The 17,983-nt window shown below is 43.1% G+C and overlaps 1 protein-coding gene across 1 annotated transcript; it reads right to left on the bottom strand.

Annotated features, from left to right (window-relative positions):
* Positions 1 to 12,163: 12,163 nt before the first annotated feature.
* On the bottom strand, positions 12,164 to 15,644 carry znf703 (zinc finger protein 703). Its single transcript, XM_044112006.1, has 2 exons — positions 14,981 to 15,644; positions 12,164 to 14,507 (listed from the first exon to the last, which is right to left on the bottom strand). Exons 1-2 carry the CDS (start codon positions 15,233 to 15,235, stop codon positions 13,041 to 13,043), a joined length of 1,722 nt encoding a protein of 573 aa, XP_043967941.1. The 5' UTR covers positions 15,236 to 15,644; the 3' UTR covers positions 12,164 to 13,040.
* Positions 15,645 to 17,983: the final 2,339 nt, after the last annotated feature.

Genomic DNA, 17,983 nt, shown 5'->3' with positions numbered 1-17,983 from the left:
AGAGAGAGAGAGAGAGAGAGAGAGAGAGAGAGAGCTGAATGGAGAAAAGAAGGAGGAAGGCTTGTGACTCGTGAAGTTGGAGGCCTCTGTTAAGTGCCGTGCTTGAAAGCCCGTCCAGCCTCATTAGCTGTCAGTTGTAACAATACCGAGCTGGCAGCGAAGACTGCTCCCAGTCTCGGTGCCATAAATCACCGGCTGACAGGGCCCAGACAGGGCTGGGAACCAGCGCACATGCAGGACTAGCTCGCGCTGCTCCATCTCCCTGTTGTTCTTTTTTCTTTCACCTCGCGCTCTGTTTTTCCACAGCTCATTCTTTTCTCCACTTCGCTCCGTCTCTCTCGCGCTCTCTCAATCCGTCTCCATCACACGAACTCACTACACACTAAAACATGTCAGCGGACAACCCAGAACACATGTGCTCGCATATTTGCCTTATGCGCCAATTTGTGTGAAGCAGACAAGAGGTTTGGACAAGTCTCTTTTTTTTTTTGGGTGGATGATATGTATTTACCGGGTCTGGATATGTATTCCTGTGCTCTCCCAATCACTTCTCATGTATGCAGTATAAGGAAAGTTATGTCAAAGGCTTAACATCTAACAGGTCTAATGCATATTCTCATGTCCTATTTTTTAAAACTGTAGCAGGTCTGATTCTACAGCTGGTTTTGCTATTACTTGTCAGATCCATGCGACACCATAGCAGAAAATGAGTCAAACTGAAGCTGTACTAGTGAAGGTTTGCACATCCCATCATTTTTACACAAAACGTACAGCTAAAGCCTGATACACCAGACCCGTTGTTAACTTGTTGTTGGTTTAAAAATAACATAGCTTCTTTGTTTATGAAAGGCAGAGAAATCATTTTGTACATTCTGTTCTAAATGATGGACTTCACCCAGGAGACCTGAGTAGAGACGGTCAAGTTTATTTCAGCTTCGAGTGTTTAATATCTCGGTGTTTTTATGGTATCTTTCAGGTCAAACTCAAGAACACGTTTGATCGTGTTTCACATTTTATTATCTCATGTACTGTGAGGTGCCGATCTTAGTTTGGACTTGGTGTTAGTGATCTTGATCTTAGAATAGTCCTGATCTTGTCTCAGTCTCGATACACTTTAGATTTGGTCTTGATTTAGTTTCAGGTTTGGTGGTCTGGACTACAACGGGTCTGGTCAGTGACTAAGTATCCCTCCAAATTAGCTAAGTGGCAGCAAACCTATTGCTTTGGTGAAGCCATCAAAAGGCCTTGATCTCTACTCTGTAGAAAATATATATGTAGAACTGAAAATGTGTCTGTGTGTACAAGGTTTTATATCCTTATGGGAACCTATTTCTGTCTACAATGTGGGGTTATTGCAGGGGTGGGCAATCCTGGTCCTCGAGGGCCGGTGTCCTGCAACTCTAAGAGTCTCCCTGGTCCAACACACTTGAACCCAACAGCTGAATCACCTCCTCAGTGCAGTCAGGTTCTCTAGAGTCCTGTTAATGACCTCATTATTTGACTCAGGTGTGTTGAAGTAGAGATACATCTAAATGTTGCAGGAGACCGGCCCTCCAGGACCAGGATTGCCCACCCCTGGGTTATGGGGACCATTGCTCCTTGTGGGGACATTTTCTTGATTTCTGAAATTCATAAAAAGAAATTCAACCGAATGTGAACGAAATGTATTTACATTCCTGAAGTTAAAAAGAAACCGTTTAAAAAGTTGGCATTTAGCAAATAAATATATTTTTGTGATCTTATCCGACCCAAAACAAGAAATGGTCAGTCTGATAAAATAACTGCGACAATTACGGTGTCGAGTGGTTTTGACACAGGACGGCTGTTGACAACGCAGGCAATTTCTGGTAAGCTTCACGTCGAACTGGTGCATTGCATCCGTCACAGACAAACGTTAGGGACTGTCTGCAACCTCAGAGTCCACGCCTTCAGCAAGCAATAGTTTTCAATAGATCCTTTGTAAGCAGCAAAGCGTAGAACCAGAACAAAACCGTTAGCCCGGTTTTTATCAGGCTGACGTTTCACACTAGACGCCCTGGAGATTTCTCTGTAAAGACAGATAAAAATGAAGCGGCTCCCATCATAGAACAATATGTGATTTTCGCATTATGAGCAGCATTTTTTTTAAAACAGTCACAAGAAAATGGAAACACCAAAGTGAACAGCTTCATTGTGGGGAATGAAACGGTTCCGTTACAAGCCACAGGTCAAAGCGGGACAAAGCTTTCAAAGTTGTCTAATTGAACTCCTGACATGGGAAGTTTCCTTGTACAGATCCAAGTGAATGTCTGAATCAGCATATGAAGAACGTTATGCTTTGCTTGCAGCCACGTGGCCAAGCAGGAGCGGTAGCCGGCTGCCAGCGTCACTTACGGTGAGGCGTGATGATGTATGTGGCGCGCATGGAAAGGAAGGAAGTACAAGAACGCAGGGCTGTGGGCCATTAATCACTGCTCTGGGGCATGTGAAAACACACACACACACACACACACACACACACACACACACACACACACACACACACACACACACACACACACACACACACACACACACAGTTGTGAGGCTTAAAGTGTCACTAAGACAGTAAAACCACTTACATGATTTAAAAAGATGAATCACTGAGCTTTCATTCTGTGTACTCTAAAGCTTTTAACAACAAGTATTTCCGTAAATTCCAGAGCGTCGCCGTATTCATCCATAGTAACTGGGTCACACGCCGGCGCCATCTTGTGATGTAATCAGAGTAAGTCAAATCGTAAACAACTACGGCTGAATACACAGAAGCGAAGGAAGTTGTGAGAGATTTCAGCAAAGATCTGAACGATTTATCTGCAGTTTTGGAAGAAGAGGTTAGTTTCTACTGATTCTACTGAAGGACTGCAACGTTATTTTTTCTGAGCCAAATAGTTCAGGAAGCAACGATGAAAACCACGTTTCTGTGGAGGAAGGGTCAGACAGTGAAAGGCTGTCACCTTCAGATCACTGACTGGTAATAATCCGATATATGTATCTAATGATAATTCAATCTAAGGAAAAGCAAGAATAAACTAAGCTGAAAATTGACTCTATTGTGCCACAAAGGGGAAACAGGAACAGATATATAAATAAATAAGTGAGGAAATGATCAAAATACAAACACAGAAGAAACAAACAAAATAAACAGGCCAAACACCCCAGGATCATGACAGTCGTGTAAAAACGTTCAATTTGTTGATGTAACTATTGCATTCTGAGATGATTGTCACAACACCATTCTATAACAATTTAGCCCAAAAGACATGAAAACACAGTCTCTCCTCTTTTTTGCTTTCTTGATCATCTTTAACGATAACGATACACGATACCAAAAGAATCACGACAGAGAACAACAACTTATTGGGAGAAATACAACAGAAATCTGCCTTTTTTCTCCCCGTCTGGATGATGAAACCTGTCACCGCATGTGTGCGCTTGTGATCGAGTGTATCCGCCCGCGTGTGGGTGGACGTGGTAATCGGTCCTGTGAAAGTGCTCGGGTTGGCCCAGGGCACATGCCGCTGCAGTACAGTGCGCCGCATCGCTGGGCCGCGGGGGTGTGGGAAAGCGATCGCTGCCGACTTCAGAGGGAATTGAGGAAGAATGGGGAAATTGCAGACAGATCGGCTTAATGGCTGCGCTGAGGGAAGAGGTTGTAGGGGCCAACAGCTGCTAGCGATCCATCCGGACCGGCATGCAAGGGACCGCTCGGCGATGATGACGTGTTCAGGAGCCCAGTGTGCTGGGACTTTCTGTCAGAGAAAAGTTGGTTTGAAAATCGAAAGTTCAGTTTGGTTCGTTTCGTAATAGTGAAAACCTTCCTGTACAAGTCGAAAATCCTGGGAACAAAGAGAAAAGCTCCAGCGCAATGTAAGAGACTCTGTAAAACGTTCAATGACAAATAGGGCTGGGCGATGTGGCTGAAAAAGGATATAATGGTTTCATATCAGTCGATATTAATAATTACTGATTAGGTCTTTTGTTTTAATTATTTGATATACTGCCAAGCTGCTGTTTCCTGTTTTATCCACAGTTTTTAAGCAGTCAGGAGGCACAGTGGTGCAACCTGAAGCTGCTGCTGTGCCAGTTAACTCAACAAGTTGTTGCTAGGTAACCACCTAGCATCTACTAGGTGGTTGTTGCCTCGTAGGGTTCCAGATCAGAGTTCAGTGAAATTATATATAATTTTATATGACGTATTATATACTGATTTTATAAGGGACTTGTTGCTCCAAAGTCTGAATAAAACGCCAACACCTCCTCTGATTGGCTGATAGATGATGAATGCTAACACCATGGCTGAATTACAAATATATATATAACTTTAACATGTTTACATCTGTTGCCACCATCGGTATTAATGACTTATCGTGTGAACAAACGTGTTCACGTGTGATTTTAATTGCGTTTCTTGTTTAATGGAAACACTGAAATTGCAAAGTTGCTTTTTTTTTTTTACATTAGCTGAATGCTGAAAGTTTTTCACATATTGCTTCAACAGCAGTCAAAGCAGAGCTACCGAAATAGCAAAAATACTATCCTTGTAAAACAGGATTATTGTAACTTGAATAAACCTTAATGAGATGAGAATAAGTTGAATAATCTATCTTAAAAACATAAAACGGTAGAAGAAATGAAAACACACTAAAGCGCAGTCGAAGCCGGATATTTTTCTATGACTTTCCACTAACTTGTTCACTTTAGAGCAATATGTGGGATGCTGACCATGTTTGAATTCTGCATCGTTCTTCTTTTTCTACCTGTCACAAAAAAGCAAACAAGTTCCATCCCCAAAACCTCAAACTTTCCCTGGCGGACGTCAGGCTTATTCTGAACTATTAGCCAGACACTGAATGAGAAAAGGTGGATAGGTGCAACACATCAACATGTGATGGACATGGGTTACCGCTGAGGAAAGAGAGAAATACCACTCATTCTGCTCCAATCCGGTCTGCGTGGAGGGATATTGGGAAATGACAGATGAAAACCTAAGTAGTTCAGGACAGCAGCTTGATTCATTCAGGGCATAGCATCGATTTTTTATTTATTTTTTTTGCTGTGGAAGTTCAATCATGGAGCCATAAAATAAATAGAAAAGAACCTCGGCTAACCGTCCCTGGTTTGTGTTGTTGATTCGTCAGAGCAGAGGGTGAAAGCTGATGAGGTGAATTTTCTCCCGGCTCTCTGATCCTCACCTCCTGTGGTCATGTGAACAAGCAGCCTCCTTTTACCCCTCCACACCCCCAGCACCCCAACCAAGCGCGTGCACGCAAAAGTGCAAGGTTTGCCCTCATCCATGTACACACAAACCCCTCCTGACTCACACCCCATAACCTCACTATGGTCTTACACAGCAGGCCTGCCATAAATCAATGGGCAGGATCATGTCTGCCAGTTAGACTAAACAAGAGCATTTGTGAGGATTTGCTCTCGCTCATTAATCATCCTGACAGCTCGAAAAACACATTTCCCCTTTAATGACTGTATTTGGATAATCAGCTCAGTTTCCCTCTCCCTGGCTCTCTACCCCCCCGCCCCCCATCCTCATGTCTCCTCCCCAATTTCTTCCCTTTTTTTTTCTTTCTGGCCTCAAGCACGTTCACGGTTATGTGGGTGTTTCACTATTACGGGACAGAAACATGGAGGAGGGAATGTTTTTGAAATGATTCAAAGAAGAAGTTTTTAAAGTCTGGAAACTAATTTTTTTCCACCCTCAACAAACCGCAAGACACGGGCTAATATGGTCACCTTACAATCCCGCTGACTGCGATTCGGTTACAGACGTCGGCAAAAACTTTGTCAACATTCCGGTAATGTCAAAAAAACACCATTTCGTAGTTGCGTTTGTTTCCATTAAATAAGAAACGCAATTCAAATCACGCTTGAATAAGCAAAAAACGTTTTTCAGCATGTCATCGCAACAACTCTCCTCCGTTATGCCGTTTAGTAGCGTTGGACTTAGAAGTGGTTCCATGATATGCTCCAGTTCACACCAAAACGATTTTGAGGCAAAAAAGAAAGATCTCTGGGCCAGAAAAAAAACCCAAAAGTACGTTAAGGACGTAAAGTTTTAGCACAATATTTTGTTGTACTATTGTGATAACGATACGTGACAATAAGAATATGACCTAAAAACCACTTGTCACTATATTTTATATATATTTTATATTTTGTTTCCTTTCTTAGTTCTGACAGCATTTTTGGGGCATCATTAAGGCATGCACTCTGCAGTAAAACCCAGTAAAGACATTGAGCCTTGATTGAACTCGAGAGCAGAAACATTATTGATCATGAAATGACTTGACTTGGGGTTCACAACGTTTCAAAGTGTTGGAGCTTCAAATTTAAGTTTGCATCCGGCTGCCACTGGTTTAGACGCACCGCTAATGCAAAAGTTCATTAGGCTAACCTTTCTTAGCTCTGACAGCAATTCTGAGGCATTATTAATGCATGTAAAGAGAAAGACAAGAAAGTACTTATCTACGCCACTGCTTAAGGTTCTGCTGTACAAGGAAATACACAAGGAAATACCTAGTTTGTTTACTATTAGCTTTTTCTTTTTTACTTTTTCTTTTGGTTTGTTATTTTGTTTGTATTTCCCTGTAAATCCTGTCAAAGCACTTTGTATATACACCAGGACACTTTATGCACACATGAGTTTTCTCTGGGTGTACATCCAGCAAACAAATAAAATAAAATAAAAAATAAGAATTAAAATTGGAAGTGTGGGAGGCATTCACCCAAACCAGCACTCAGTCTGGAGGTTTTTTTTGTGTGTGCGTCTGCAGGGATTATTATCATTATTTTATTGTGCTCCAGCATGCCTGACTGCGGACATGAATGAGGGAGGATTTGGAACAGGCACGTTAAAAGAGTCAATCACTGCGTTTATGTGGAGAAACGAAGCAGAGATTGCGTGACAGGGCCCTGATGAGGGATGTGTTCACGCCATCTGGGTCGCTTTAACACTGCGGTCGCTGCTGGATGCCGAGGGCTCTGCATTGTGTCCCGATGTTAAACACAGAGGTGGTAGTCATGGAGTTGAGGTTAATGTTTTGTTCGGAAGACAAGGAGAGCCGGAGAGCGAAAGAGCGAGAGAAAGAGCGAGTCCCCTTCCTCCGGCTCTCTGTCCAATCTGTCATCGGCGACGGTGAGCTCGGGCAGAGCTGGCGTCTAATTGAGGAGCAGCTCCACACCCTGTCGTCATTAATCACCGGGCCTGTCAGCCACTGCTCCGGACCTCACAGTGGCATTCTCGGCCCCCGACGCACAGAGCGTCCATCACAGTCAGCAGCTTCAGTGATGCTACAGCACCGCTCAATTCCAGCTGGCTGTAAAAAGGGGCTCGTTAAATATCAACCCTTTGCATGGGAATCAGGTGTATTCATTTTGTAATGTGTAATAATAGCTATGGCGGCAAATTAGATTTCAAGGGAGGATGTTGGCTTCATCGGAGTGTTGATTCTCTTTTGTAGGAGGCAGTATGTTAGCATCAGTTTTAGTATCAGAATTTGACTTCCACTTTTGCTCTCAATGGCTGCATTTTCATTACAACTTTGTCAGTTTTCTGCTAATGTCAAACAAACACAACTTTGCAATTGCAAACTTCCTCTAGAGTTAATGTGGCCAGTGAGGGACAGTTTATTGCTTAATTTGTCTTTTATTCATGTAAAATCTTCTATACTTTCCGTTAACTAATTTAGGTTTTTGTTTCCTTTCTTTCTCCTGACAGTATTTCAGGGGCATTGCTGAGACATGTAGTCCTCAATAAATGTCCGTAGGAACCCAAGAACGACGTTGGGCCTTGGGGAGTAACAAATTTAAGTTTGTATCCGCTTAAAACTGGTTTAGACGCACTGCTAATGCTAAAGTTCAGCTTGCTAGCAAGTCAAGATTGTTATCCCTAGGCCAGTGATGGCAGAGGTTCTCCGTACATGCAACCTTTTTGAAACAGATTAGAGAAGTTTCCAACTTAGGAATGTGTTATGATTTCATGCTGAACAAAATTTTACTTTTTGTTTTCCCCTAGCAAGAGGACAAACCAGAAACAGTAAAGAGCGTCTTAGACCTGATTCTATTCTACCAGAGAGTGAGGTAACACGCTCCACATTCTTCAGATATGACTAAAAGGGTTTCTCATGTTCAAAGATAGACTCCAGGTTGGGATTTAACCTTTTTGCAGCAAGCTAATAACCACTGCCAGCACTTACCCAGCACACGGTTCAATCAATTTAATTGTACAGAATGTGGAGGCGAACTTCACTCGGGCGCAGTGAAGCCGCTCCGTTTTGATCCGGCGTGTTTGGTATCGACTTCACCCTGTTGATTTCAGATTGCTTTAAAGAAAGTGATTCTGGGTGGAGAAATTTTGAAATAAGGTTCTGCTCAAAATAATTATAGTCCAACATTACTTGACCAGATCGATCAAATGTTTGGTGGGAAATGAACATTTTCAGCTTTTCAAAACTTACTCAGTTGGTCTGCATTAGAAAAGACAAATACATTTTCACATCATTTTCATATTCTATCTGTTGAACAAAAAAAACTAGGTAAGACAAAGAATAAAAAGTCAGATTTTTCTAATAAGGTTGCTGTTTCTTCTCTACTTTCTCTCCATATTTTAAATTATTTTGTAAAAAAGATGAAATATTATGGCTACAAATTATGTAAAGCCTGCTCTCACTTTGATCATAAGAACCGCTAGCTTCAAGAATTTCTTTTGTTTTAATTGGTATTATCTGATACATTACATATAAGATCCATCTGTCTATATAATCAAATATTAAAGTGGAAGATAAGATATTTTAGAAACTACACACATGTAGTTAACATGACTGTGATTAGACAAAAAAAAAATAAATCAGATTGAATAAATATATGATGGATGTGTGTCCAGTGTGGTCCTGATCAACACAGACCCTCAGTTATCCCACCTCATGGTTCATCCTGTGTGGACAAAAGACTAAAGCTGAACACACACACACACACACACACACACACACACACCCACATACACACACATACACAGAGGCAACATAAATGGAGTACGTGGGTGTTGACTCAGCTGGGAAATTAAGTGTGTGTGGGTTGGGGGAAGAAGATGGATGCAGGTGATGGATGAGTGCCGGGATTGGGCGAATAGTAAGCCGTTTGATGAATGAGGGGAAACTGGCAACAGTGGAATTAATCTCCTGCCCTCAGCGTGACCTCCAGCTCGAATCATCTCAACACCCAGTGGAACCAGCTCTCTGTTTACTGTTCTGGAAACGGCAGCCCAACACCGTCCTTCTTGCCAACCCAGGGTCAGATAACACCATGAGACGTGAAAGACATTTTTTTGTTTTTTTTTTAAACTTTGCAACCAAAATGAAATGTGTTTAACTGGAATTGCATGTGTGAAATTTCACAAAGTATCTAAAAAAGTACTGAAGATTTTCAATTATTATTTTTTTTCTACACATGAAATCCTAAAAGTGTTTGTTTTGAGTCCCTTTTACTCAGATATTCCCTAGATGACTTCACATGCTACATAATTAGTCAACCAGGGTTCCTGCTACTTTCACCAACTCAAATTTAAGGCCTTTATGAAAGAAATTTAAGACCTGTAACACAACAGAAATGTACAAAAAATTGCATATTTCATATAGTAGTCGCTTTATGTAACCTTTTTCTTTCTTGCACATAACACACCTAGCATTGTACAGGTTGGCAACAAAAGTCAAGCAGTGGCAGAGACGAACATTGCTCAGGCAACTGGCGATAAATTTACACTTTCTTGTTAGAGGCAAAAAAGACAGCTAGCTAGTTAGCAAGGTTGCATTAGCAGCTAGTTAGCCGTAGCCTCAAGTCACAAATGTCTGCGTGCGACTCAAACGTTTGCTTGACAGAAAGGATTAAAGATTAATAAATAGTTCTGCCACGACAAAATTTAAGACTTGTGATTAACGTATTTAAGGCCAGCTTACATGTTTTAAAAGTATTTAAGATATTTTAAAGCCTTAATTTTAGATACATGAAATTGAACCTTCTTAGGGACGCACAGAAACCCCTCAGTTTAAATCTATCCTGTAAAGTCCTCAGAGAGTTGCTGTAGAACATTAGACAACGAGCAGCATCATGATGACCAGGGAAAACAATATCATAAACTTTAACTTAAAAAAATCCCACAGCTGTTATCTGGAAGTGGAAGGAATTTGACACAACTGCAATCAATCACAGGATCACGTGATGGGAAGAGCATTGATCAAGGAAGCAGCCAAGTTATTGTTACTGTGTTCAACTATGAGCAACGTCTCAGTGGCAGCACTCCAAAGAGCTTTGTTTGAATATTTGATGATGTCAAAGACAACAAAGGCTTTATGTAAACCTCACTTTTATAAAGAGGTGGCTAGGTGAAAGTCATCTTTGAAAGAAGAGAACAAAGTGACGAAAACTATATTTTCTGAGCCACATGCAAAATGCTTTCGATGGAACAAAATAAAAAAATAAAAGCTTCACATCACCTTGGAAACACCATGTCCACCTCTAAACATGTGATGGCAGCATCATGCTTTGGAAAGTTTTTGTTCAGCTGGGAAAGGGATGCTGGTCAGAGTTTAAAGGGAATTAAAAGCTGCAGACGACTAGAGGGTGAAGCAGAAATTCACCCTAGGAAATGCAATGTTACGATTTAGGTCAAAACGTCCCATCGTATCAGTATGTCCCAGTCAAAGTCCAGAAATAATCCTCCTGAAAATTTGAGCCACACATACTTTTCCTACTACTTTGTGTTGATCCATAGCATACAGTTCAAATAAAGTACATTAAAGTTTTAATATTAGAAAATGTGAAAAAGTTGAACTGGGTCAAGATTATATATATGTTTGCTAAAACGTAATCCAGTGTAGATATCCTGTGTTTTTATATCTAAATCTTCCCTCGGGGATAGGTGGGATAGTTTTCTTTTGTGTATAAACGAAGGTTTTCAATAAAAATAGCTTGAGTAAAAAAATGAAAGGCGTCTGCACATATTCAGCTGTAATTCACTAAACTAACTTGAGGGGGCGACAAGCTACTTTAGATTCAATTGGCTCAACTTTGAAAATGAAAATTAAAAGTTGTGTTTTGCACTAAAAACATTAAGCTGAACAATACTAAAGAAATCAGCATGAGTGTATTTTCACCAAGATTCACCTGGAGCGACAGTAATGCTCTGCATGTATTTAGTTTCTGTTTTTAAAGACGAGAAGTAAGTGCTAAGTGCCACAGAGCTCCTCGGAGTGGCGACCGGGGCGCCATGACCTTGCTGGATGCCGTTTGGGAGGGTCATCCATTTTCTTAATGGTCCTGTCAAGTGACACCTGTGCTTAGCTCTTCCCTGAGTGGAGTGCTAATGAACCACGAGACCAGTGGAGTCTGGGAGTCCGGGTCAATAGATGCCTCTGTCGCCCCGACAGCCAAACAGAGCAGAGGACACACTTATCTGGGACCAAACACTCCAAACGCCAGACAAACCAAATCCTTCGGCTTGAATTAGCGCCCTACAGCTTGACGTCAAAGAGCGCTAAAGCGGCAAGAAAACAGGTCCTCACATGAGCTGAGAGACTTCCTGTAGGAGAGAGTCTGCTGTCCCCTGGGGTGTCACGTTGTCAGTGCCTTGATGAATATTTCTCTATTAACCACCTCCCATTGTCAGCTATGGCCTTTTGTGTTTCGGGCCAATCCGTCAGACAGGGCAAGCAGATCCTGGGTCGACACCTCCCCGAGGTCATTATTGAGGTCCCAGTGACCCGCACAGCACTTCCACTTTGCTGAGGAGGCCGTTTCTTTCTTGCCCGTGCAAAGTAGAATCAGCAATTAAAAGCTGCAAACAACAAAAGCAACGCGGGGGACGATGGAAGGAGGAGGGATGAAAGTCCTCGGAGACTAGCTTAACAGGCCTAATGTGACCCAAGATGCCCTCTTTAGGATGGCCCTGTCAAGCGATATGAGCCATGAAATATTACACACGGCCACATATAGCGCGGCTGTAAGAGGCGAAATGATAGATAGTCTTAGATAAGTGCGGCGCTGCAGTCAAGGGAGATTTACAGCGTCCTCCAAGGCTCGTCACAGAAAGACACACTGAGGAACTAAACATAGAACTCAATGAGGGGAAGAAAACAAGTTAAAATGCAACCATGTATCATTTATTCAAAATACGACCTTTTCCTGTTGACCAGACAGCACAGCCATCATTTTTGTTCATGTCATATCTAATCTCTGCACCATTTTGTGTGAACCGACATCCCCTTCTCTCCCCCCCGTGCTTCGTCAACTTGCCGATCCCTTGTAAGCTTGAAAAAATATTACATCTTTGCATATTTACAAATAGAAATAATAGCATTGTTCAAGATAATTCTCAAGGACATGCAATTCTCCCGACGTCTCTGTACACAGTGGAGGAATTCTGAAAATCCAAAACAAACCGAGAAGAACACAGGAAAAAATAAAAGCAGACAGGAAAGGAGATTTCAAATAATAATAAAAAAATTCTCTCCAGAATACAGCCTCACGTCTGGGTGCAACATTTTTATTTTCTAATGATATGATGATAATGGTATTATAGTTAAAATCAATCTTTCTCTCTTAGAATACTTCAGAATGCAAAACAATAAACCCCCCTGGAGTTGAAAACCAAGCGCTTCCATAAAAAATAAATACAGACTTTTAAGTTTGAGAGGGGGCGGGGAGGGGAACGGGAGAAGTTTGAAAAGCAAAACAAAACTCAAAACTCTGGAGATAATCTCATATTTTTTCAAGTTGAGTGTCCTGCTGTCTTCAATTAAAGTCTGTTGTTGCAGACAATCCATCGGAGGGGAATTTTGCCTTTCGGAGCACTGGTCACGATCCTGAGGCAAACAGGTGGTATTCCTGGCAGGCCTCGCAGGCAGGATGCCTTGCACTCACAATGACCTTAGCCTCACGAATCCATCTTCAGGCTGCCACTTGACAGACCTAAGCCGGTGCCTGCGGTGCGCGGTTGTCGTTGGCGTTCCGGCTCGTCACTGATACCCCAGTGCCGAGGCAGAGCCGAGTCTCTGGCTGTAGAGGGCGTAGGGGGAGTAGTAGGCCGGGGAAGAGGAAAAAGTTGGCATTGGAAGTCCTGGGGCGCCCGGCAAGTGGGATTTGCCGTAGGGGTGGTAGCGTGCCAGGCCTAATCCGGGAGAGCCTCGTAGGGAGAAGGAGCTGCTGGGCGGGGGCAAGTGAAGGTGACATGAGGCTGTGGAGGAAACAGACGAGGGATAGGCTGACAACAGCTTACTGTCTACCATTCCAGGCAAGGATGTATGGGTACGCAAGTGGGCCAGTAGCTCCTCTGACGTGGCAAAACGTTTGTCACAGGGGCCGCTGACGGAAACCCAGTTGCAGGCATGGGGTAGGGGCTCATTTGGGACCATGAAACCATAAGTATAAAGGGGGTGAGACAGGGAGGGGGTGCTGCTGGACGACAAGGAGCCAGAGTGTAAGGAGTGGAGGTGGTGTGAGGGGTAGACCAGGGGAAAGCCAGACTTGAGGCTTGAAGGATCGTGGACGCACGTGGAGCAGTTGCTGCCCCCCAGGTGGGGGGCATTGGGGTAACTCAAACAGTAAGGGTCCCGACACAAACCCTGCATCAGAGAGGGAGGAGATGCTCCGGTTAATGGACTGGAGCTGGGGTGCTTCCCTTGAAGTCCTAAGCCCAAACTGGACTTGGTGGGATCCAAGCTGGGAACAAACTGTGAGGGATAGCTGGCGTAGGCCCCCACTATGGAACCGTGGTATCCCATAGTAGCTGGGGGCAAAGGGAAGACAGAATGCCCCGGTTTGAACGGAGAGACCGGCGCGATGTGTCCAGAGCTGAGATTAGGCTGCGAAGAGGCCTGAGGGTCCGTCTTGCTCTCTGGCCGTGGGCTGCTGGCCGAGCTGGCGTTGCTGGAGTTAGCACTCGCCCTCACTTGGCTGGAGTTGGCTAAGTGAGCCCCGTCCACGCCTGGTTTTGTAACATCAGAGTCTTTTTTGCCAGCAACGTTGCTGCTATTATCCGAGCTCGCCTGCTCGGGTTTGCTGTCCGTGTGTGGCGTCTGGGAGTGTGATGGGGGCTGCATGGAAGGGGAATGGCTCTGTCTGTGGGGCAACGGAGAGGAGCTAGAGTTCGGTGACCTGGAATGGGAGGGGAAAGGCGGACAAGATGCATTTCCTCCACTGGAACTTCCATTTGGCACCCTTAAAGCTGCTTTATCCGACGCTCCCTTTGTCACCAAGACATCCTTACGACAGTCGCTTGATGACTTGGAGTAAGGCTTGAAGCTGGACTTGTCATCCAGGGACTGGTGCTGCTCTCCAGGCTTGGACGATCTACCGGATGACTCCTTGTCTCCTAGAGAGCCAGAAGAGAGGGAGGCCAGCTTGGAGGAGGAGGGGGGGTCGGGTTTGCCAATTTGAGAGCAGGTCTGGGCCAGCAGAGCCAAAGGACTCTTCTTGGCATCCAGCTGAGGAGAACAAGAGAGGCAACTTGAGGAACTTTATTTGCTTTTCAATTTTTTTTAAAGCTCCAAATACTAGAGAGACACATAACCACCAAAACGGAAATCCATTTGTTGTTACCCCTCATTAAACACATACAGCAAAACAAAAAAAGATGCGCTTTTACATTTTTTTATTCACCACACACACACACGCACACGCACACACACACACACACACACACACACACACGCTTCAAACAAACTACTGTGCATACAGTGTGCCATAAGGCGTTTTCCCACCCTAGAATAACAATAATCTAAGAAAATCTTTCTAGAACACAAATGATTAAGTACTTATTAAGGTGAAACAAGCAAATAAATAACAGACCAAGCGACGCAAACTTATTTAGATTTTCTTTTCTTAAATGTATATATATCTTTCTTTATGTATATATATATAAAGAAAGACAAAAAAAGGTGGGGGTGGGGGAACTTACTTCAATGCTAACCGGCGCAGAAGTGAGGGGCTGGAGATACTCCGGGTGCAGCAGGTGGCCGCTGTGAGCCGTCAACATCTTCACGATCCGGACAGGAAGCCTCTTATTCTGGCGCGACGGGTCCGCGGGAGACGGGAGAGACGTGGGTGTGGGAGCGGACGCGCTCTCTGTTGCTCTCCGGCGTGGATCGCCGTTACGCTCCGGGGACGACTGGCTGCGTAAAAGCGCGTCAGATCCAGCGGGGAGATCTCTCATCTGGATCTATCTGGGCGTGAACAGAACCAGGGGCGCGCGGGGAGCGGACGCGGGGTTGGCTTTCATTTATCTGCACATTTCATGACGGCAAAATCGAACAGGAACAGAGTGCGCTAATCCAAAATGGCAGTGCGCAAAAGGACGCGTTCTCCGCCTCGGAATCAAGCCGTTTTTAGAAAAAACACAAATGCCCAAAGTGTCATCCTTCAGAGGTAATCGCTCAGAAATCCTTCATCCAGAAAAATGGTTCTTGAAGAAAAAATGAAAGAGGGGCAAAAAGAATACCATTAAAAATAGAAGGCAAGTTGCGGGAACAGCCCCGCAGAGGGAATTGTGCGCGGCAAGTCCTGCGCGGTGTGGTGTTGCTGCGTCTCCCACTGCAGCTGCCTCTCGGTCTCTCAGTCACTGGTTCTTCCTCACGGACTGGGGATGTGAGGGGAGGAATTTCAAAGCAGGCCGCCGCCCTCCAATCACAAGCGGCTGCGTTCAGAGAGGGGAGGAGGACCGAGCTGAGGGGGCGTGGCCTGCATCCCGCTCTCACCGTCATGCGGGTGAAGCTGCAAAGTTGCTGGAAAATGTGTGCCAGTGACCTCCAAAATTTCACATGCAGGATGAAGCAAGGGAATCTCACACTGAATTGCAAAACACATCTATTTATATTATATCCTTTTTTTCTTCCTCTTTCTTTTTTTCCAAAATGTAAAATGAGAGATTACGGAATCTGTTTTTGGCAAATAGGACTTGTGCACATAAAAGTTAATGTACAGTTCACGGGGGACGGTGTCCGCCACATTTAAATCTGTGTCTGTGCACGTTTCAAGTATGCTAACAACTTTATTAAATTATAGCTGCCAAAAAACCATTTCAGTGCTAATTGAATTTCTGTGGAATTCGACAAATTCACATGATTCAACTTTAATGGCCTTCACTCTGACAGTGCATCCTTTCTGTAGTTGTATAAGTCAGGCACTCGTAGATGAAAATATAAAACATTGGGTTCTCAATTTGATTACAACAACACATAGTTCACCTCACTGGCTTAAAGCTATGGGCTTGAATTTTCTGTGAAATCATTTAAGCTCCCTTCAGATATATATTGATGTTTTAAATTGTCATGTCAAGATAAAAAGCAATTAATCTTCTTTTCCATGTTTTTATTAAATTCCTCCTTCCAACGTGTTGTACTCGTTGCCCGTATGCTAAGTATACCGTATGGATTTCTGTCAAATTTGGCAAAAATGAAAAACTTTGTCAGAGTTCATCTTCCTTTCTCATCATTATGATAAATGCTTTAGCCAGTGGCGCTCCCAAGAGGGGGATAGAAGGGGGCTGTGGCCCCATCTTAAATAATTCTGGATTATAAAAATTAATACAAAAGCATATGATCTTCTTCAAACAAGACATAATAAAAAAACAAAAAAACAATAAACGAATAAATAAATCATATGCACCTCTGGACAAAATTTAAAAGCCCACTGCACTGAACCCGGTTGAAAACCTCCTGGTTATTCCACCAGATATTGATTTCTGAGTGAAAACATTAGTTTTGTTGTTTCTAAATGAATACAGACTTGTTTTCATTTGCATTATTTGAGGTCTGAAAGCACTGCATCTTTTTTTATTATTTTGACCATTTCTCATTTTCTGCAAATAAAAACTACACTTTTGCTTGGAATTTCAGAGACATGTTGTCAGTAGTTCATATGATAAAAGAAAAATATTCATTTTACTCAAATATATACCTGTAAAGAGTAAAATCAGAGAAACTGATCATTTTAAGTGGACTCTTAATTTTTTTTCCCCAGAGCTGTATATATTAACGCTGTGAATTGATGAAAAAACTTGAATCAGATCAATCACACTCTAGCACTGATTAATCACAAACGTTTTAAGTTTGGAATGTAAAAATGCATGTTTTCAAAACAATATTTTACTGTCACCAGCCGAACATCTCAAGTTTCCACGTTTTCATATTGAGGAAGCTATAATGGAAGTCATTCTTGTTTCAAACGTTAATTTTGAAATGTTGACAATAAAGTGGTTGTGCTTTGGTGGAAGAATAATTCACGTTGCAATAAGTACGCTGCATTTCTTGGTTTTGTCCAGTCGTCCATCGCCGTGTTCTTAAGAGCTGAAATCACCAATCTGACGCTCCTCGCTCATCTTTTCACTCGCTCCGCCATGTTGGCCGCGGTACAAGACTGCATAACACGCTGCGTTGAACTGGGTTACCCTCTGCTTTTCAGTAAAAATAGATTGATTAAACCGCATTATTAACATGGCGGCACTCAACTTTTTAGATTAATCACATGTGTTAGTACATCAAAATTGGTAGCCCTAATAAGCATATATATTATAGTAAGGCTGTTAAAAAACAACATCCGTTCCATCCATCAAGCGTTTTGTGAAAAAAGTAAGGATGGCATCCTTAACATCATTCACAGTAAAGCACACTTCACTGGGATTTCCAGCGTGGGCAAAATGATCAAACGGTTTGAAAGTGCCACATCTGCAATCCACAATATGTTGTCGAGTGTGTGTTTGAAGCATTTTTAAGATTCTGTGATTGCAGGCTGAGGAAAATTACAGCGAGCTTTTTTTCCTTCCGTGGTCTGGAACATTTAAACGGCTCCTTGATGCTTCACAGCGCCGGCCGGCCGGCCTTATCAGACTGCGGCCTGATTGTAAGTGGAAAAGCAACTTAAGTCACGTGAAGTCACTTCAACCTTACTCAGCAGCATCGCCGTC

The sequence above is a fragment of the Gambusia affinis genome, linkage group LG03 (genome assembly GCF_019740435.1).
Source record: "Gambusia affinis linkage group LG03, SWU_Gaff_1.0, whole genome shotgun sequence".
Classification (NCBI taxonomy): Eukaryota; Metazoa; Chordata; class Actinopteri; order Cyprinodontiformes; family Poeciliidae; genus Gambusia; species Gambusia affinis.
The sequence above is the reverse complement of the archived record's forward strand: the minus strand, read 5'-3'. Positions and strand labels throughout refer to the sequence as shown.